The sequence below is a fragment of the Eublepharis macularius genome, chromosome 6 (assembly GCF_028583425.1).
Source record: "Eublepharis macularius isolate TG4126 chromosome 6, MPM_Emac_v1.0, whole genome shotgun sequence".
Lineage (NCBI taxonomy): Eukaryota > Metazoa > Chordata > Lepidosauria > Squamata > Eublepharidae > Eublepharis > Eublepharis macularius.
Window position 1 is genome coordinate 59117463 of NC_072795.1, and position 23286 is coordinate 59140748.

Sequence of the window (23286 nt, forward strand, 5' to 3'; positions counted from 1 at the left end):
GCCATATATCAAAGGAATCACTGATCAGATGGGAAAGCTTATGAAAAAGCACAACCTTCAAGCAGTATTCAGACCCACCAGAAAAATACAACAGATGCAACAATCAGCTAAAGACAGTAGAGACCCCCTCACCTCTGCAGGAGTATACCACATACCCTGCAGCTGTGGACAAGTTTACATCGGGACCACACAGCGTAGCATCCAGACAAGAAAAAAAGAACATGAAAGACACTGCAGACTTGGCCATCCGGAAAAATCAGCAGTGGCTGAACATAGTCTAACTCAAACAGGTCACAGTATCCTATTCCAGGACACTGAAATACTGGACAATACTTCCAACTACTTCGTCAGATTGCACAGGGAAGCCATTGAAATTCATAAGCATAAGCACCATTTCAACAGGAAAGAAGAGACTTTAAGAATGAATAGAGCATGGTTTCCAGTCCTGAAAAACACCAGGCTAACAAAACACTTTATACCCGACAATAGCCCTGCAGAGAAGATTAGCACATCAAGCACCAATCCATATGCAAAAGAACCTCCTCAGTGAAGCCTCCCTCCATTAGCATTCCACACCCTGGGAAGCTCTTACAGGATGACTCAGCCCAACCCCACCTTCCTGAGTAGATATAAATTACCTGCCAACATCTTTTCCACACTGTGACACTGAGAGATCTCTGTCTTTTGGTGCTACACCTCTGAAGATGCCAGTCACAGCTGCTGGTGAAACGTCAGGAACTACAATACTAAGACCACGGCTATAGCCTGGAAAATCCACAACAACCATATTCTGGTATATTTGGATAAACTGGTATTTACATACTCAAATAGTCCAGATATATTCAGGAATATCTGGAAATCTTATTTTAAAGGTTGCAGCAGTTTGTTTGTCCCCATCTTGCAGGTTTACCAGTCACTGGAGTGGGGGAGGGAGGCTGCAGTACTGTATGTGTATCTGTGTCATTGTTGCTTGCCAGCCATATGCTATTGCCAGGTCTGGCTGCTGCCTTGGTATTACTGGCTTGTTAAGTTTTCTTGTTTGACACTGGTGTCTTGGTTACTGACTCACACAGCCGGTAGACAGGGGAAGTTTCCAAGTTGTCAGAGCAGGCCAAATCATAGTTCCAAGGTTCAGGCACAATTTAGACAACACCCACAGGTTCAAGTCGAAAGGGGTAGTCCAGAGTCAGGTCCACAGTAACAGGCCAGGGCCAGAGACAAAAAAATCAGTTCCAAACAAAAGTATGGATGAGCGTGGCTAAGTCCTTGCCAAGACAGGAGGGATCAGCCAAAGCTGGTCAAAGGGTCTCCTGGCCACCATCACCATTTGAGTATCCAGTAGAAAGGTCACTTTTGTTGTTTAATGGTGTATCTCCCATCCACCCTGAGTACTCCAAAGCACACATTTCTTTGCAGCAGCAGAGGGAGGGGGGGAGCATTTCAAGAGCAAACAGAGCAAGACTCAAATCCAGTTGCATCTTAAAGACCAGCAAGATTCCCAGGATACAAGCGTTCACACTTCATCAAGGAGCAAACAGTTATGGCCCCCAACTTTTAATCACACAGAACTGGGAAATGGTGGACTTCACTTGATTAGTCTGTCTATAACTACAGAACTTGCTGTATATCACTTTCAGTTTTTTTCACTGAAGAGATTAACAAGAAAACAAGGAAATCACAAAGGAACAAACCAGCATTAATTACAACAGAGCACAGCCAGCCAATACTTTTAGAAACATGAAGAAAACATGGAAAATGAATACCTTCACTCTGAAATGAAGTTAGGCCCACAACATCTTCAGGATATAAGGTTTTGCTCAAGTCCAGGTCACATGAAAGTTGAATCATTCACACAGTCAAAGGATTTGAAGAGTCCTGAAGGTTACATCTAATGTTCTTCTCTAAGGATTCTCTTTCTCTTAATCCCCTCCCCTGCCATAGTAATTGATGATATAAAATTCCCAGACTCTTTGGTTTCAGAGTTGAATTAGAGTAGAGATGGGTACAAAATGGGGAAAAAATGAACCCTGAGTTTCATGGTTCATTGTGTTCCACAAACCATGAAACACAAACTTTCACGAAATTGTCCCGTTTCACGAAATGATTCACTAAATCACGAAATGATTTATCAGATCCTAGGGCCCTACAACAGCCCTCTTCATAACCAGAGATGCCAAACTGGCAGGGAGACTTCAGCAGGGTCTCCTCCAGCTACCCTCTAAGTAGCTCTTTTCAGGCTCTCTTTGCTGACTTTTCCTTCCTGTCCTCCCGCTGCTCTGATATGACCTCCCCCCCCGCCTTCAAGTTCTCACAGGAAAAGCTGAGCAGAATGGATCCACTCAGGATCCGCTCCAAGGAGCTTGGGGGCGGGGGTGGGTGGGAAGGCATATCAGAGCAGCAGGAGGACAGGAGGTAGAGTCAGGAAGGGATCCTGAAGCTGGTAAGCAGCAAGCAGCGGCAGAAGGAGTTGCTGAGGCTGCCACTGCTACTGCTACTCCACCATCTCGTTCTTAAAAATGGAGAAGGGAAACAGAGAGGGGAAGGAGTCTCCAACTACAGTTCCCAGGTAAACTTGCGCAGACCCGCCACATGTAATTCGTCATTTGTAGCTTTGCTCAGCTCTCAGGTTGGCAGGGAGAGCTGCCTATCAAGCTTATGTGGGCTTTCCAGGGCAACAAAAGGTCTGTAGACATTCTGGGCCTATGTTGCCTAGGAAATCAATGGATCGGTGCCAGCCTGTCTGGCATTACGAAGCATTCACAAATTGAACTAATTGGCCCAAAAAGTTGTGGATTTCAAGAAAAATGCGGCCCCACAAAACACATTTTCACAATACATGAATCAGCCCAATTCATCACGAAATTTGATTTGTGTTTTGATTTGTGCCCATACCTAAATCAGAGGAACCGAACAGAGCTTAGTCAGATCCACTGGCAGGAGGCTTCTCCTGAGTATCAAAAGGATTCGCCCTTCATAGTGGGAAGGAATGGCATCAACAGGCAACAGTATAATGCAAAGGTAACTTATTGGCACTATCATAAAGCAGGAATTTTTCATTCTGCTAGCACTGTGCTGGTTGGCAATGGAGCACTATCCTGCTTGGGTGCCAGCCTGCTGCCATTGCTATGCCACTCCAGCCAGTTTCCTACCATTGTGTGCACCCGCTGACCTTCTTCAGGGTCAGCTGTTGTGTGTGTGTGTTTTGTGCTTGAGGAGAAACTCATTGGATAAATGGATTTTTGGGCTGGGAAGGAGGATTAGTGTTGGTAATGAATTTGCAGTTTTTGCTTGGTTAAGGATGAATAAAGCCTCATTTCCTTAGCCTCCCTTGAAAAGAACAGTGTGCACACACAGCCGCCCAACATTCACCTTGATGGGTTTCCCCAACCATTCTTTGGGATCTGTAACTGAACCCCATTGTTATCGTGTGTGCTCAAACTTTATGGGCCAATTAATAATTTAGATAGAGGACTGTGTTCTGAGTGATTTTGGTGCTGTTAAGTGCAACAACAGCTGCCCCAGAGCCTTGTTTCCCCAACCCCTCTTGAAAAGAACAGCGTGCAACTGCGAGTGTGTGGCTAACACTCGCCTTGCACATGCACAATGGGCCAAAACTCATGAAAACAAAAACCCCTGAATGGATTAGGTCTGAGCGGGCACCAGCCCACCAGAACAAACCAGTAATGCAACAGAATTCATCTAGAAGCCCCAGATCCAAAACTGAAACAGACATTTTCTTAGCACACACCTCTAGTCAGGAGTCATTGGCTGAGAGTTGGCTGAAAGTTTCCAAACAAAACAAAGGAGATAGAGTTTGTCTTTCTTTGCCCGATATATATGCATGGATGATGGACCATGCAGAAGTAGCTCCGCTTAAACATGACAGAAACTGCCTTAACCAGTTTTCAAGTAGCAGAAGTATGGTAAGTTATGACACAATATTTGTCCTGTTTTGCAAAAGTGCTCCAAAGTTTCTAAGCAAGCTGAAAATGCCTTGGCTTTACCTGTGGCAAAGATACTGTGGTCCCCTTCTTCATCTCCAAGGAAGTCTCATTGAGTTTCCCACTTCTGTTATTTGCATTGCATTTAAAACAAGTCCACTTCATCTGTCCCTTTGAATCAATGCCACAGTCCTTACTTAGGAGACAGAGAGAGTGGTACAAGTGACCACAGCTGGAGAGAAAAAAAACAGATTACACACATTATACACATATGTAGCCAAGTATACATACTGCAGCAGATGGTAATACTTACCAAGGACTTACCAAAATACATTCTGGATCCCACAATCTGTCAATGGAAGGCACTAACAGGTTGCAGATGTTTCATATATTCCACTACCTCCTCCCCTGCAAAAGTCCTTTCCTACTCTGGGAAAGTTTATTCCAGAAGTTGCACAATCTGTGTGGTCTAATAGTGATGCAGTTCAGGAGGCTGCAGTGGGGAGGGGAAGGGAATAAAATGAAATCATTCTCTGTCTTTCATCAGCGTCATCCTTCTGATAGCAGAGAGAGAAGGTGATTTTGTAACTATAGCCTCCTGACCCGCATGGCTATTAGATGTCATAGGTTCCAGCTGCTGAGGGGAAGAAGAATGCAGGAAAGATCAATGATCCATGTCTGCAGACTACAAAATCTAACCCTAGCTGTCACAAAAGCACCATGGGAAATAAAATCAGCAGAACAGATTTGAGATACTGGGGCAGGGCTTGAGTGCTTCAGTTAAAAGTAAGAAATATAGGGCAGCCTCATTCCCTGGCATTAACATGTACAGTGCCCAAATCTCTGTAATTATAACTGCCAAAATACCTTCAATCTCTAACAAGAAATCAGGCTTAATCACTTCAGACATATTCATATTTATCTCTCAGACATGTATTCATATATTCGTATCAGAAGGCTATAGTCATACAAGCTCTGAAGACATTTAGAGCTCAATAAATCAGGTTATCTCAAAGCATGCAAGACCACATAAACCATGTTATCTAGTTTTGAGCTAGCTGATTCATGGACAGTAGAACAGTAATGAGGATTTGAAGAGAAAGCCACCATGACCCATGGCCCTTATGCTCTGAAGAGATGTGATCATCATCTGCACAGTTCATGATTACACAACATATCCAGCAATTTTTCAGTATGATAAACGAGCCCAATCCAGCATTTCTGTGCCTTGGTACAAGTGCCCCATACTGGTAAAAATTTCCTTCATGACCATACCTCCAAAATATTCCAGAATTAGTTGCTGTGCACCATTAAATTTATGAAGTAAGAGATTTAGCATTTTAAACATTCTCTTACATTAAGGCATAGATCCAGAGGAGTTAGCCGTGTTAGTCTGTAGTAGTAAAATAGAAGAGTCCAGTAGCACCTTTAAGACTAACCAACTTTACTGTAGCATAAGCTTTCGAGAACCACAGTTCTCTTTGTCACATGCATCTGACGAAGAGATCTGTGGTTCTCGAAAGCTTATGCTACAGTAAAGTTGGTTAGTCTTAAAGGTCTTACATTAAGGCACTTGATGTTAGTGGAGGTGATTTTTATCCCACATTTTCCAAGTCAGCTGTTCTCCAAAACGTTCTATTTCTTCCCTGTACTTCAAGTGACATCCTGACCTGGATAGCCCAGGTGAGCCTGATTTCATCAGAATTTAAGCAGGGTCAGCCTTGGTTAGTAACTGGATGGGAGACCTCCAACGAAGACCAGGGTTGCAAAGGCAAGCAATGGCAAATCACCACTGTTAGTCGCTTGCCATGAAAACCCCAGCAGAGGTCACCATAAGTCAACTCTGACTTGGGGGCACTCTCCACTGCTGCTTCAAGTGGCAGAACCCTAATAAGCAGCAGAAAAATGAAACAGTTCCCTTAAAGTATGCTTTATTAGCTTTTCAAAAAAATCCAGGTCTCTGCCAAGAAACAAAAACTGTTATAAGCTACATAAGCCACTCTTCCATTCTGAGAACTTTCTTTTGGAAAAAATATTATTTTTAAACATAACTTTAAAAAAAAAACTCTGTTCATTTTTTATTTGCCCCATTCCTTAAAATAACAAGTTTCAGGTCTGAATCTAAAATTAGCCTAATAAAGAGGGATACTTGCAATATAGCTGGTGCTGCTAAGTGCCATATCAAGTAATCCCATACAAGGTGGGTAACTGATGAATGTGAGTTATCAGACAGACCATGCTTTGCTTTATACCCCACAGTAGCTCCTCAAGGGATTGTATCCCAAGAGATTCTTTTTCTATATCTAGCCATTTCAGCTCTGCAGGATTTTCCACAAAATACAGTATTGTTTTTAAATGAATGTCTTCCTCATATAATTCAATACAAGGGGAGCTAAGCCCTTCATTTATCATACAGCAATACAATATTAGATTAAATGCTGCCATTCTTTTAAACACTTTGGGTGCATACTAATTGCAAGAATTCAAAATAAGTTTTTGAAGGAAAATTATCTTAACCATTAATTTAACCATGATGGACTGAAAAAGTGTTCAAGTACAGAATATTTTTATCATGTCAGTGAATTTAAAATGAATTTTTTAAAAGAAATCAAATAAATCTATTTTAATAGAAATTTGGCCAAAGTAAAATCTTCTATGGAGATGCTGGCTACTGGCAGAAAAGGTGCTCAATGAGTTTCAAAGCCATAAATAGGTATGACTTGTTATAATTTAATCTACACCTAGAAACTGTATTATATAAGCATCTATTTCTTTCCATATTTCAAAGTGAGGTATAAAAGATAAAAATCAACAACCACCTTTTTAAAAAAAGAGGTATATAATGATCAAATATCATAATCAAAAAATTCAGTCATAAAACGTCACATAGCAGTTTAATTAGTCACTCCATTAACAACAACCCGTTAAAAGACCTTTAAAGATAAGTACAAACAAATTCTCAGAACAGAGTGTTCTGTCTAGGGTAATTATAGAGAAAGGGGATGGCCCCTGCTGTAGAGCAGACACATCACCTTGACGTTCTCACAGAGAAACAAAGTTCTTATCCACAAGATTTAATTGGCAAATAAACGTATCACACAAAAACAAGAAATTAGATTATTGAAACCAAAGAAGGGCTTTGCCTCCTTTCAAGGACTATTCTGGCCAAATCTTTCAAGATACCTCCCCTTAGACACCGAGGGATGGCACCAACTACTGAGAGTCTAAGAAATTATTTCTTTTTTTCTTTTTACATTTTTTATTTTAAACATTAAAACAAACCTCACATAAAATAGAAATAAAAACATGACAACAATAGCAGGAGATCTACACATAAGCCTCTCTTAAAGGTTTCCAAATATCTAAAAATAAGTCCATACACAATTGTCATTTATATACCATATATTCAAATATTGATAAGGTTGTAAGGTCCTCAATCCAGTGAATTAAGGAAGATGGGTATTTAGCTCTTCAGTGTCATAGTATTAGTCTTTTGGAAACAGTAAAGGCAAAAACCTAAGAAATGCTGGACTAGATCACAAATGGTATTCTTTCTTCAAGCTTTTGTAAAGACATAATCATAAAAAACACTGTAGTAGGCCCACAGTTAAAAATCTACTTAAGTCTAGACATACCTGAAGACAATGATTTGGTCAGCACTCTCTTGTCTTCTTTTATATTGCTGAAGACAAATACAGCAGTAATCTTGTTTGGGGTTGAGACCTCTAGCCATAGATGCTCTCAAATTACGTAAAGACCAGTGGAGGTCATGGTTGAGTAGGTTAGTTGTTGTCTCAAGAAGAGTCTGGACAAACAAGAGAAGGATACATAGATACTACTTAATCTCTTACTATGCTGCTGATATAGTATATGGCAAATTCATCACATCAAGAAGCTTAACTGAGGACAGAAATAGTACTATATGCTATTCTAACAACATGAAGCTAAGAGGAAGTAGCAACTTCAATAGTTTTCTGTTCTGGGCCCAAGCTGCCTGCTATATTACAATTTCAGCAAAATGGACAATGTGATAAAATCTACAGATAATTATTTGACAAAAACATGATACAGTATAGGATTTACAGTAGTGGACAGCCATAAGCAACAAAATTATGTTGAAAAAAATGATAAGTAATACAACTACCATTTAGAGTATACTTCTCTCAGTAATCCTTACAGCTTTCTACATGTTATTATGGAAGGGGAAAAAAGGAGACAAAGATAGGAGAAAAACAGGGTGCTTACCAATAACTGATGTTCAAATGGTCATTTGTTCATTCACTCTGATGGGCTTTGTACCTGCACACCTACCGTATGGAAGTTTGTAGAGCTAACTTTTAGAAGTGAAAATCCTCCTCCCTCAGAGGTATAGTCTCGATTACACATGGCTGAGGTGGAGGAGTTCCATCTTCCTTCTCAGCCCCCCCCCCCTTCCAAGTAACATCACAGAGGGTTAAAAGCATCTGTTAGAGAGAATGAGGGCAGACTATATGAATGCCAACATCACATGACCACTCAACGATCATCCCTTACATCCTGTTTTTCTCCTTTGGTGTCTCTGAATGTAGCATTGATTGGTAAAGACTTACAAGCTGGCCAACATAAAGCAGATTCATGTGCAGTCGGGACAGAGTACTGTCCTGCTGAAGAATGCATCTGCTTTCTGACATGTAGAGCAAAGTGCTTTATGAAGAGGGATGACCTGGCTGCTCTGCAGAGCTCAGGAAAAGAGATCCTTCTGCTTAAGGCCAAAGATGTGGCAACAGTTCTCGAAGAATGAGCTCTGAGAATCCCAGGAAGTATCTTATGGACTAGCTCATAGCAGAGCTTGATGATAGCTGCAGCCCATTAACTGAGCCTCTGAGGAAGCACTCTGTCTTCCCTTTGGGCACAAGAAGCATGTGTCACTGCTGCTCATGGCCTCAGAATGAGTCCAAGCCTCCACACTTTAGGCTAGACCTGGATATCATCAGCCTTGCTGTGCTCCTCACTGGCCACTCTGAGGCAGCCTCTTCCCTTCTAGTGCCTTCTGTCACATTTGCATCAGGTGCAAGTCCCATGATAGTACAGGGTATGAAGGGAGATTGGCAAAGCCCTTGAACTTCTAGCTGTAAAAGGTTATTTGAATTTGTTCTGCACAGGCGCAAAGCCTCTGATACATAAACATCAAAAAGAAGAATTGCTAACTAAAGCTGCCTTGAGAGTTCACAAGCGATGAAAGATTTGAACAGGGAACTTCCCATCTTAATCATTAAGCTATTCCAGCTTTATGTCTATACAAAGCAGATTAAAAGCATGTTAGGGTTTGCACCATTGAGAAAGCCCTTGGCATTATAGCAGAACACAGGGTGTGACCTGCCCAAGGTCACCCAGTGACTTTCTACAGCACACTGGGGATTCAGAATGGGGGCTCCAAGACCCTAGTCTAGGCTTCCCATTCCCTTGCCGGGGGCGGGGGACCCCCTGCTCCCACCTCCTTGCCTCCGCCTCCACTTACCTGGCCAGTGGGGGGCGTGCCTCCCTTGGTGGCACAGTGCACCCCTGGGTGGCATGCCCCTGCACCCTGGCGCGATGTGCCCCCGTGCCCTGCAATGGTCCCATTTCAGGCCAAATTGGGCCTGCGGGGGATGGCGATTCAGCCCTTTGCTGAGTGCAGGAGCGCTCACAGGCTGCCCTTTGACCCGTGTGATGATGTCACTTCATCATCACACACGCTGGGAGCACACGCACACAGCGTGCACATGAGAAAAAACACAGCAGCCTCTGAAGGGTAAGTTTTAGGATTCCAGTTTCCTGCCGGAGGACTCAAGGGACCTGGCAACCCTACCCTAGTCTGAAACTCTAGCCGCTACACACAGTGGCTGATGCTGAATAGTAGTGAGCTGATGCAGTGGCTGATGTTGCATGCAGTGGCTGATGTTGAATAGTAGTACAGTGGCTGATGTTGAATAGCAGTGAGCAGCATGGCCTGCCAATAGTTACTGCCTTAACTAGACCCAACAAAACCTCCCTCAGAGTCCCAAAGAGGCCTGGAAAGGGCACTGCCCCTTCCCACCTAATTGTCAGAAACCAAGCTTGAAGGTTGGCCATAGTTTTGGCCATGGTTGCCTAGGAACTCATACATTGGCCACTGCAGGGGGCATTTCTTTCTTAAAGGTAAAGGTATTATTTCAAGGTATTATTTTGGTTTTTATTTCAAGGTATTATTTAAAAGTATTATTTTGTTTTTTTAAAAAAAATGTTTATTTTTGTTTTAGTGTTCAGATTTTCCTGCAAATCTTGAGCTTTTTTCTCAGATTTGTAGAAAGATCTTTTTTTTTCCAGTTCATGGCTCCAATCTCCATATTTAAGTATCAACACTTGAGGCCATACAGCAAATTAGATATACTGCTAACAAGAAACACAACAAAGTATTTTTAAGCTGTCCTGTTCGATGAAGTCCATAGTTTTTAGTACTGTAATGTGCTTGTGGTGTTTGCACTACTCTAACTGCTTTGTTTCACATATTGTCATACTTCAGAGATTCCATCCTCCCAATCCACAGTTCCTCTTCAAATAAGCAATAAAAATGATAGTGTGGGCTAGAGTTAACCTTCCAGAGGCCTGCTCAAGGCAGCTCACTAATTTAAAAAAATACAGTATAATAATTTTAAAAACAACAACATAAATTCTTAATATTAAAAACAAGCTGTTAAATTAGCATAAAACAACACTGAACAGCCCCTAAAAGTATCCATTAAAAAGTCTAGAAGCAGGCCATAAAAGCAGCATTAAAAGACAGATGGTGGTTTACTCTTCAGTTGAAAACCTGGGTAAAAAGCAATTTTTGGCCTCGTGTCTAAAAAACAACAGAGTAGGAGCCAGGATGAGCTTCAAGGGGGATGACCATTCCAAAGGCAACACGGCAGCACTTTAAAAAGTCCCATCTCTAGTCATCATACCCCTTTCACCTTTGCAAGAAGTTCAGAGAACAGGTCTTGAGAAGATCACAGTTGGCACGCTATTATGGACACACAAACACTTTCCTATAAAGATTTTGAGTAGACAGCAACTAAAGTGCACAATCTGCAAAACACCCATCTTGCTAGCTGACATATTTTCTTTGAATTACTCTTAATTTCTTCCAATTTAGCACCAATATTACTGGAGGAAAGGAGCTCTCTGGAATCAACTTAACTCCAAACTGCATGCTAAACAACCAAAGATATTGCACAAAAAAGAAACTGTTCTTCAATGTTCGGGAACTGGAATGTAGTAAACCTGACATGTCTCTTCAGACAGTAACTGGGGCAAACTCACTTACAGGAAAGCAAAACTCCATCACCCTCAGGGATTTGTACAAAGGCATAACACTCTCCACAGTCCAAGAGAATTCCTTCTGGAGGCTTGAGTGTAATTGCTCCATGGGTCTTCCCCTGCTGGAGGGAAAGCTGCATGGATGGTTTCTTGTATGTTAAAGAGATTTCTCAGAGGTGATGGGTCTAAAGAGTGAAGTGGATGCTCAAAGCTCCCACAGGAAAGCATGGATGCAAGTGAACTAAACTGTTTTCTCCCATTTCCTTCAATCTATTTTGGGCTCAGCAACAGTGACCAGGTTCTTCTACAAAAATACAACCAGAATTCAAAAACTTAACAAACATATGGATAGCAACTTCCAATACCCAATCAAGAGAGAGAGGGGAACTATTTGTTTCTGAACAATCACATCTCTGTTACATACTTGAGACAAAGCAGAGATCAAACTACTTCTATTTCAAAACAAACATGCACAGGAAACAATCAGGACATGCTCATACTTGTTCTAATAAACTACTAGCCAGGAAGAGAGTAGCTTTGCAGAATGAAAGGTAGCCAATTACAGATATGCAGTTAATGCTGTTGAGCCTTGGCCTGGATGGCCCAGGCTAACCTAAGCTGAGCAGGTTGGTCATTGTTAGTAACTGGATGGGAGATCACTAAGGAAGTTCAGGGTCAGTACATATAGGAAGGCAATGGTAAACCATCTCTCTTCATCTCATGCCTTGAAAACCCTATGGGGTTACCTCTGAACAGGAAGATTTGGAAGCCAAAGTAGATTAACCCAAACCAATTCATGTCATGTGTCCTATTGTTTGTCCTTGCCAGAGGACAGGATGTAGAATACTGTGCCAGATTAAGTTTTCAAACTCCCTGCATAGAGCAAAACTCCCTATGTAGAAGTTACCAAAACAAGAATGAGTGTAGCAAGATCCTAATTTAAGATTCATAGCCAACCCACAAATCAAAGCTCATCAAATGTATTCATTACTTTCATCATAAAGTTAAAACAAAACAGGTTACAGGAGCATACAGGAGCTGTGAGCCTTCTCTTTCAAAGGCAGCACAATTCTGTCCAAAACAGGTAATCCCGTTATTCTTAAATCAGCAGTTTAGCAACACTGGGCATTTGCTGTGTTGTAAACTGATAATCTGTGAGGCCTTTAAGGCAGATGAAAGCAAACATAGTGGGGGATTCCGCATGATCAATTTTGATCGGACTTTCTGAGCAGTCGTGCTGCAGTGGAGTCATATGAATCCACCGCTCCCCGATTCTACATTAAGGCTTTTGTTTTGCATTGACATTTCATTTCACCATGCTCAAAGTCCATCGTGCAGAATTTGCCAGTATAAAAATCGATTCCTCATTGCTTTTTTCGGGGGAAGTGTCGACAGACGTGCATCTTCTTCATTTTTTAAAATTCCACACACCCCTCCCAAACATTGCTACATATAAACGTTGCGTCAAACAAACACATCTGATAGGTCAGAGCATTTCCCGCCAATATCGTGGAATGAGTATTGGTTATTGACATTTGGAGGGAAAATTGTTACCGATGACCCCACTTTCCCTCTGCCTCAGAAGCTGTCAGCTGTTAGCGAGCAACAAGTATCAAATTTGGCACATTGAAAAATGGACCCATTATTGGTCAGCGGTCATTACATGACACAGGATATGTTTCCGCATAGACTTGTAGAAATGTTGCCACGTTTTTATATTTAAAAAAAAAAAAAACAAGAGGGGAAGGGAAAGGTGTGGCTTAGAAAACATGATTAGCCAATCAAATTAAGTTGATTCAAAGGGCGAGAGAAAAGGGCAAGGGTGGGGAGAACATCGGATAAAGAATTTTGCATGATTAAAATCCCTAATCTGCAGCGAATGGACAAGTAAGTCGGGAAAAAGCAGGATGGGAAAAAAATGGACAAAACCTGCAGTGACTTTTAAGCTGCTGCTAGGATTGCCTTCCCACGTGTGGAAACACAAAGAAAAATCGAGGTCATTTGGAAGCTGAACAGCGGAAAACCACTAGTGCAGAATCACCCAGTGTGAAAGAATGAATTATTTAGACATTTTTATGCAGCCTCTCTGCCTGAGGCGGCTTACAAAATAAAAAATAATAAAAACAAAACATTAAAAAATAAAATCCAGCATTAAAAACCCAGCCCTACATAAAAACACTGACAGCATAAAACAACAATTTCTAGGCTAAAAAAGTGTTAAAAGATCAACTCTTTAATTAAAAGCCTGGGTGAATAGAAACATTTTGGCCTGGTGCTGAAAAGCAAGCGACGTAGGCACCTAGCAAGCCTCAAGGGGAAGGGCATTCTATATGTGAGGCACAACTACTGAAAAAACCTTATCTCTAGTTGTTACCCACCTCACCTCTGAAAGTGGCAGCACAGAGCAAGGCTTATGGGGCATAGTAGTGGGATAGACAATATGGGAGGAGGTGGTCCTTCAAGTATCCTGGCCCCATGCCATTTAGGGCTTTAAAGATAAGAACCAGCCATTTGAACTGTGGCCAGAAACAAATGGGCAGCCAGTGTAGATAGTAGTGGATGATATGATCCCTGTGCCTGAAGGGCCATTGCCCCTCCAACTAGACCAGTATTGGGCTAGAAAGACCAATGGCCAGGCTCAGTATAAGGCAGCTTCAGATGATGCTCCATCATAACAAGAGTATTGACATGTCTAAGGAAATAGGAACCTGCTTGTTTGTATGTGTATTCATCACGCATACTTTCCAGGTGTCAGGTGGAAATGTATTTAATTAGATAATTTAGTACTTTGGTTAATTAAACAGAGAAGGGACACCTTGTGAAAATAATGTCAGACAGCTTCTTTTATCAAAGTTTTTGACGGCTGTTAAGGAAGGAAAGGGAAAAATACTCTCTCATTTTCTGCAGTATAAGTCTTTCTAAATTCAAGGTAAAACATGTTCTACTTACCTGCTCATAGTTAAAGCTGTCCAGCATGCCTAGCACAAGACCCTGAATTTCTCCGAGTTTTCCTCTACCATAGACTGGATCCTGTATGAAAATAATATTGAATGCTACTGTTAACCTACACAAATTACAACAAATTCAGAACCTTACTTCATACACTAATAGCGGTGAAGGCAGGTATGGTGGACAGAAAGCCAAAAATAGTATACATTTGAGCAAAAATGTACAACCACATATATGGTCTCAAATTGTTAAAACAGGAGAAACAATGGTTAGATCTCCATCTAAATATAGTTTTCCACGGATTAACAGAAACATCTCCATGTCATTAAAGTAAAACAGAATGTTGAAATTCTCCAAGAGCAGCTTCAAAATACTGCACAAAATAGTAGTGCAACTGATCTTCCATTACTTACAAGAACAGCCTGATGGGCTTACAGGGATGATGCTGAAGACTGCTTAGGAGGGACCATGCTCTAGAATTCCATCTCAGCTAACCTTAGGGTTTTCTCGTCTTTTGCAGAAAAACTGCAAAACTTTTGCAGCTAGGAGAACAGAAACTCCTGCATTCCTAGAGCCTACTGGAATTATTTTCTAAACATTTTTAGTTTAGTCATGTGTGAGCTTTAATTAGGCCAGAATAGCCCATTGACTCATGAGAAAAGGCCAGCAGGATTCCCATTTGATAATTCTGCTTTTGATTTTAAGTTTGCCACTCTTGTGGAAGCAGAAAAAGCATATAGCCTGCACAGCATTGAAATACATTCCAGAGATTTAGGAACAGGGTAGTAAGACTCACTTTTAATTATTACTTAGTTAGGTCACAGGAGCTAAATAGTTCAATAATGTTTCAGAAAAAGGCATCGTGAAAATGAAAGAACACAAAATCTCCACTAGTTCTAAATTTAAAATAACAGTAAGATTGATTGACTAATTATATGTATCACTAAAAGACATTTTAAATTTCCTTTCTTTGAATCTTTGGGGTAAAAGAGGCAGATATCTTCTTTTAACCCATGTTTTAGGAAGGAAAGTATATCCTAACAGCATATCTAAACTAGAATAGATCACGGTAATCTTAACTAATTCATGAGCTAAAGAAGGCTGTGCTGCTACTTGAAACCATTACAGTAACATATGGTAATTAACAGAATTAAAATTAGCAGATAACACATTCTTTTTGTGGCAGATTAAAGGTTTTTCCAAGTGTCAGATCTGCTGATTCAGTACTAACACTTTCAAGCCTCACAGGCTGTGTCAATACCTGCCAGTCCAAAATCAGCAGACTGGAGACGACCAGAATCAGCACAGAGTGCATAGCTCTCTTGAGGCTACCCCCTGCCAGACTGCTGCTTCTCACCCTACCACTTCCACCAAAAGGAGCTAACGCACCTTACCGTCTCATTCTCTAGGCCAGCCACTTGTGCCTAGTAGAGCAGTCTAGGACCAGTGAAGTAAATGAAGTGACTCTGCTCAGGATTGTACTCTTAAGTCTTTCAGATGCTCTTCCTGAAATAAATGGGCCCAGTCCAGAGAATCCATCCAACATTTTCCACAGTGAAGATTGTAGCAGAGAATTAATTGAGCTTCCCTGCAATCTGCTCGCTTTCCTTCCATAATCCTTTTACATTTTTCTTTTAAATCAAGGAATATATTCTACATGAGTCTGTCTTTAAAAACAACTCAGAACCTCCAGTTGTACAGAACATTGCATCTCAGTTACGATTGGGCACTGTGTGGAATCCGCACATCACTCGCTTTCTGCAGACACAGCATTGGTTACAGATCAGTTACTGGGTTCAATTCGTGGTGCTAGCTTTCACCTACAAAGCCCTTAAAAGCATTGGCCCCCACATACCTGCAGAAGCACCTTTCCTATTATGTTCCACTGCAAGAGCTCTGCTTATCTTAGAAAAGCTTCCTGAAGGTGCCACCCTGCAAACAGATAAAACTGGCAAATACCTGTTTGCGTACATTCTCTTTGGCAGCCCCCAACCTGTTAGGAAGTACTGTGAGCAGTCAGCCTGGCCTCCGCCATCTTTAATAGCTGCTTATGATATAAATCATAAGCCCCTTGAATCTGATGCATCTTAATTCACATTAGAGAGCCAGCTGGCTGAACAAAGCATTGCCAGATCCCACCTGGAAGAATGAGTCATGCATGGAATGTGCATACAAAACCAAGTGATTGGGTATGACTGGCTATAGACTGTGCTATCTCGACAATAAAGGTGCTCATGAGTCACCACCCCGTACATTCCAATCTCCCCTCTTTCCTCACATTAAATCCTATCCTATGATCTAGGGCCATCAATCAACTCCTTCCTGGGAACATCTAATCAAAACTCTAAATTCATTAGCCAAGCTCTGGGAAGATTTAATTAACACCATTTCTTTGTGAAGCCCCAGGAGTAATCAATCTGATTTCTTTGTCACACCCTGGTAGCACCAATCAAAGGTACCCAAACCTTTGTAATTTCCAGGAGGTGTCCTTTAAGGTCTCTGTCCTAACAGCCAAGGCACCTTCCCGCCCCAGCACCTGATTTGCCCTATAAGAACCAGGGCTTTGCACCCCCCTTGAATTGCGCACGCTTCTTCGGATCCAAGCGCTGTACCCTTAGGGTCTCCTTCCCTAAGCTCTCCTGGTCAAGAACGCTGGCCATTCAAAGCCCTCTTCCTCCATGGACCACTCCACTTCCTGGATAGGTAATTCTCGCCTGAAATCCCTCAAATTTATTTCACTTTCACCATTGCTTTCCTAGGAACCTTGTGTTCTTGTGAGTTACTTCTTGTATATGTGAGCTTTCCCCTTTAATAAAAATTACTCTGCTTTGAAGAACCCGTCTCATCAGTTTCCTTGAGGAGAGGCCCCCATAAAAACTGCTGGAGTATCCCACTTTATTGCCCTTCTTGCACAGCCTCCTCCTTGCTGCTGATTTCCCCCTACTCACAAGGAGTCCCATTCCAGTAACAGCTCCCCACTTCTAGCATTTTGCACCAAAATAATATTGCTTGGAAGGGCTTTCTTGTAAAGGGAGCAGAGCTACAGTGTAATGGGTCATCTCTGGAGGTGATTCTTACAAAGGATAATGTGTTTTTTCCCCTCTTCTAGTTCCTCGGTCCCATTTCCACTATATAACATTGTTTTGGAACAAATATCTGCTGTTAAACTTAAATGTGAACATATTTTTAATCCACTTATTGATTGACTGAATAGTTGTATTGTATTTGTCATTCATCTTGAGTTCCAGTGAGAAAGGCGGACTATAAATGAAAATAAATAAATAAAACAGCAGTTGCTGCACAAAACCCTCCCTCTAAGTGACACCTCTTTCTTGTGGTATCTTTCTTTACCACTCATGGTTTAATGTAACACTACAAAATCAGATGTAGAAGGAGCTGCAATCTGTATGGTAGTATATAAATGTGTTAATTGAGTGATAGAGTAGCAACAGAAAGGAACCTAATTTACAAGAAATATGAACGAATACTACAAAAACTCAGGAAGGCCAAAATCACCGACAGGACTGTCTCTGTACAGTCTCTAGTTTATTTACACATAAACACACCCACACTGTTGACTGCTTGTCCACTGAGCTTTAACGAAACATGGCAATACTGGTTCATGCCAATAGTGCATCTATGCAAAAGTAGTGGTATCTTTTTAGGTCACAATCTGTTTTCAATAAGTACATTTTATTTTAGTATGTATAATTTAAAGGCAGCAGCATAGAAAGTGCATCGTGCTGAGGCACCATATAAATTATGGAGAGCAACTGGGATGTCTGGCCCTTAGCACAGCATGTACGTGATCCATGACATGCAGCAAGCTATTTTTATCTGTCAAGGAGACAGCTTCTCTTTTCTCAGGCACTTTTCTCTGTGCACATTAAGGGAACATTGGTTAAAAGGCAAATTGAAGAGGGGGGAAATGAGGGAGGAAGCAGTGGCCTGAGGAATTCAGGTACAAAGTGTTGCATGTATGGACCACTCCAGACATCTCTTAAGTCAATCAAGCATTTGTGACATGACCATTTTAAAAGACACAGAGTGCACCCTTGCAAACAGAGAATTCACTGAAAACCTTCCTTAAAGTTGGTGGCACAAGCTTAATTCCAGACCCTATTGTTGTACTGACATTATTTGATTACTTTCAAATTTATTTTTATTTATAGTCTGACTTTCTCACGGAGACTCAAGGAGGATTACACACTGTAAGTTAATAGAATCAATTGCTGAGACATTCAATAAACAATGCAACAGCAAGATACCATAGTTTCAATACCTCCAAGTTAACTACCTATTTAACCACCTATTGTGAAAAGTGCATTGGCCCATGCAACAACTGATTTTGAGAATTTATTAAAACTTGAAAACAATAATAGCAAAGTTCATAAAAAACTTTTGGTTAAATGTACTAACAAGTATTAAACAAACTACAGGCTGTGATGTTCCTTTAAAACCTGAGCTAATTTTACTTAATCTCTGGTTGGAACATGATCTTACCAGGAAGACCAAGGGACCTTATAGCTTTTGTGCTAGCTGCCGCTAAGGCTACTATAGCCACCTTGTGGAAGAATTCCAAACTTCCATCAATCATATTATGGCATAATAAAATCTGAGACTATTTCTTCATGGATAAGATCACCTACCAACTTGGACTATATGACCAGCTATGACAAAAAACCCTGCAAACCATATCCAACTGATCCTTTTAGTATTTGAAAACCTAAATCAATATAGAGAATAACCATCAAAAACTTTTGGTCTATCAGTTGACATTCATCAATGCAATTACCATATGCACCTTTGCCTTTGTATACAGTTGATAATTTGTTTCTCATGCTGAAATGTTGTGTTTGAAATGTTATGATTGTTACTGTTATAAAAACAAAAAATCTTCAAAAATAAAAAGTAAAAAAACCCAATGCAAATCACTTTGAAAAAGAAAACATGGCAGAGTTGGCATCATTTTAATAGGACACTGATAAGCACAGGGACATACATGAAAGAGTGTGTGCAGCTACAGGACATCCCTCAAGAGGTGGTGATAAGAGTTCCACCCTCAGCTCTTCTCTCTCACCTCAGCTCTCTTACTAGGCCTGCTTTAGCTCTGTGGTCCCAGATTCCTGCATATAACAAATTGAAATTGAACCCACACAAGACTGAAGTGATACTTGTTAGGAAGGTAGACATCTTGAAAGACACTGTACTCCCCACTTTCAATGGAGTTCGTCTGACCCTTGCAGACTCAGTTAAAAGTCTAGGGGTTATACTGGATCCAGCGCAACGACTAGAAAAAAAGTTACGGCAGCTGCAAAAATGCTTACTACAATCTCACTCTAGCCTGGAAGATGGCTTCTTACCTCGACACGGCCAACCTGGCCACCTTGATCCATGCAATGGGAACATCAAAATTTGACTATCGTAATGCACTAGACATTGGTCTCCCATCTAAGTTAACTAGGATGCTCCAATTAGTGCAAAATGCTGCAGCTCGACTGTTAGCAGGAGTGAGCAGGAGCACGAACATCACTCCCATCCTACAGTCACTCCACTGGCTACCTATCAGTTTTACCGTGCTCAATTCAAGGCATTGGTTATTACATACAAAGCTCTTTATGGCCTTGGCCCAGCATAGCTATGGGACCGCCTCTCTCCTTATGTCCCTCCACAGCAGCTTCGCTCATCTGAACAGGGTCTTTTGCAGGTGCCAGCCTCCACAAGGGTGAAATCAACAGCAGCCCACACATGGGCTTTCTCTGTGGTGGCCCCTACCCTGTGGAAAAGAGTGCCTGAGGAGGTCAGGAGAGCCCCCACTCTCCTGGCTTTCTGCAAATGATGCAAAACCAAATTACTCAAAAAGGCTTTTTACTCAGATAGGAGGGAAGTATTGTAGGGAGGGGGTCTCAGATACTTCGCTAAGGAGTTAGGGACCATATACTTCATCACTATGTTGCCTTGCATATAATCTGTTGCTTTGAATATGTACTCCTATATACTACCTGTGCTTCATGTTATCTAATGTCAGTCTAAGAACTTGATTATGTTCAGTTTCAGCAATTCTTCAACCCTGCATTGGATCCTCGCTAATGCTATGTCTTTGTAAAATCCTATGACATTGTTTAGGGAAATGTCCTTGACACTGCATGGAAATTTCTTGATACTATATGGAAATGTCCTTGATGCTGATTGTACTAATCTCACATTATAATCCGTCTTGAGTCTCACTATATATATATGTGTGTGTGTATATATATATATATACGCACACATACACATATACTCACCAGTGTCTTCTGCAGCAAAGATGTAAAACATATGGACAACACACGTGTACACATGTCTTTGGATACTAAGGTTCCCGGGTGACATATATGTACACCTAAGTATATTTTAATGCCAAGTACACTTAGCAAATACATCTGCTATGACAAGCTTAGTACTACCCTCCACAATGATACACTATCTCATCCAGGAATTTTCCAGAGAGCCTAACTAGGTGTTATATTTTACATGGGTACTGTTACAGATAACCATACGTGTGTACCTGTACCTATTGAAATTGCCTTTACCAAGAATATTTCTTCTGTTTTTGCTGTCCCCCTCCCAGTGGGCTACTTCCCACAAGAGGAGGGCAGTGAATGTGTTCCCCAAATGGCTCCATTGTGCTATCAAGTGGCTTGGGCAGGAAGCAGCCCATGTGCTGCAAGTCCTTTCCTCTCTCCCTGCTCCCCCCAGACCAACAAATCCTGATATAACAGAAGGTCTGGATTGTTCAGTGGGAGGTGGGGACAGGAAAGAGTACTGTGCTTAGTGAAGGCAGCAGCAGGGTGGCAGTTCATCCTCCCCACAATATCATGTCTAGTATAAGATGCACAAGAACACATTCAGCTGCACATAACTGCATGCACATAAATTTTTTAACATCTAATTAGGTCCTCAGAGGAGTCCAATGCAGAACCTGATTGAGGCAAAAAAGTTCAGCCTTTTGGAGTTTCCTGTGTTATTCTCCCATGGAAAGTCTACTATGCTAGCTGGAAAGATCTTTTCACCAGAAATCATAACCTTGAAAAAAATTTACTTGTCTGGTTGACTTTCCTCTTGCCCCCAAAGTAATAGAAATCTGATTATGATGCTTAAGCAGTGGTGTAGTTTAACCTTTTGATGATGGAAAAGAATAATCAGAGCTAAAGTACTGATGGTAGTTTGCTTCTTACAGATCAATTAAAACCAGAAAAAGCCTAAGGAAGATTATTTCCATAATGGAATTTGGGCTTTCTATGCAAAGCTTACCAGAGATCTTGGGGTAAGAGTGCACTGTAAACTAAATATGAGCAGTCAGTGTGATGCGGTGGCAAAAAAGGCAAATTTAGTCTTGGGTTGTATCAAAAGGGCCATTGCATCGAAATCACAGGAGGTCATAGTCCCTCTCTATACTGCTTTGGTCAGGCTGCACCTGGAGTACTGTGTGCAGTTCTGGAGGCCTCACTTCAAAAAGGATGTGGACAAAATTGAGAGGGCGCAGAAGAGAGTGATTAGGATGATCAGGGGTCTGGAGACTGAGCCCTACAAGGAAAGGCTGAGGGCCTTGGGAATGTTTAGTTTGGAGAAGAGGAGATTGAGGAGGGACATGATTGCTCTCTTTAAATATTTGAAAGGCTGTCATTTGGAGGAGGGCAAGGAGCTGTTCCAGCTGGCAGCAGAGGACAGGACCTGAAGCAACGGGCTTAAATTACATGTAGAAAGGTACCACCTGGATATTAGGAAAAACTTTTTCAAGGTCAGAGTAGTTCAAAGGTGGAATCAGCTGCCTAGGGAGGTGGTGCGTTCCCCTTCACTGGCAGTTTTCAAAAAGAGGCGGAATGAGTATTTGACAGAGATGCTTTAGGCTCATCTTGCATTGGGCAGGGGGTTTGACTAGAAGGTCTGTATGGCCCAACTCTGTGATTTATGGTTTTTTGTTCAGTTGTTTGACGATACCTATTGATTCTAAAATTTAATTCTCCACCAACTAACCTATAAGGATTTTTAGTCTTAGAACACACACACACACACACACACACACACTTAACCAGCTGTGCCAAGGCAGCAGATTAGCTCAGTACTGTTGCTGCGAATTGAATCATCTCAGAGGTTGTTAAATTTGTCAAAAAGATGGTCTGGAAACAAGTTATTCTGCTATATAGTTTTCAGATCCTCAGTTTAAAATGAAAATTCATGCCCCCCACCCCACATGGAAATACAGACTCCAAATACAGACCAGAGAGGCAAGAAAACTTTAGTTTGTGTATTTTTCCCACCATGGGCAAACAGCTTCTGGACATGAAAAGCTTGCATTGGAAAAATGGCTGTGGTTGGGGAGCATGTTCATGTCCTCCCCCCCAGTCGCTTCTACAACCCAACCCCTTTCTTCATTCATGTACATGATATTCAAATCATGTAGATCCAAAATAAGACTGAATCCACCATCCTTCTTGTTCACCAGAAAATATCTTGAGTAAAATCCTGGGAGGAGATCTCATGGGGCTTTACTTGTATAGCTCCCTTGGAGAGTAGCTCTATGATTACAGAATAGAAAGTGGAGACAATGGGGGTAACTCAGAAAAACGTAAACAATAACCCTGGCTAACAAGTTTTGAGAACCCCAAAGCCAGATGTAATCATGCACCAACTTGACTAGAATGGGGCTAATCTGTCCATAAAAGAACAGGTATCTGAGGGCTGTGGAACGGTCAGTCAGAAGAGTGGCTTCTACCCCTGAGTGGGCTTTGGAGACTGTGGTTGAGGTTGTCTGGGTCTTGGCTTGGTAGACCGCTTCCCTCCCTTACGAGGGTAAGAGGAGTAACCTCTCTGAGGTTGGTAAGGCTGGTAGGAGTACCTTGATGGACGTTGGTGGTAGAGTTAACTACTCTGGTATCAGTACTTGGATGAATGTTGTTGCTGCTGTTGTGGGGGGACAATAAGAGAGTGGATGATCTGGTGGTTCTTTTTCATTTGCAGCAGGGAGTCATCATTTTTTTCAGAAAAGTGTGAAGTACCCTCAATTGGGAAAACTTCAATTTTGTTGAATTTATTCTGTGGTAGGGCAGTGGAACGGAGC

The 23286-nt window shown here is 41.5% G+C and overlaps 1 protein-coding gene across 2 annotated transcripts in view; it reads right to left on the minus strand.

Annotated features, from left to right (window-relative positions):
• The window catches only part of VPS8 (VPS8 subunit of CORVET complex), a 146601-nt gene that overhangs the window by 17980 nt on the left and 105335 nt on the right, over nucleotides 1-23286 (minus strand). For both annotated transcript variants that reach the window (XM_054982279.1, XM_054982278.1), the window contains exons 42-44: nucleotides 14187-14267; nucleotides 7577-7746; nucleotides 4005-4173 (exon numbers count right to left, since the gene is read on the minus strand). In XM_054982279.1, the coding sequence (XP_054838254.1) occupies nucleotides 4005-4173; nucleotides 7577-7746; nucleotides 14187-14267 (420 nt within the window). The remainder of the gene's footprint in view (nucleotides 1-4004; nucleotides 4174-7576; nucleotides 7747-14186; nucleotides 14268-23286) is intronic.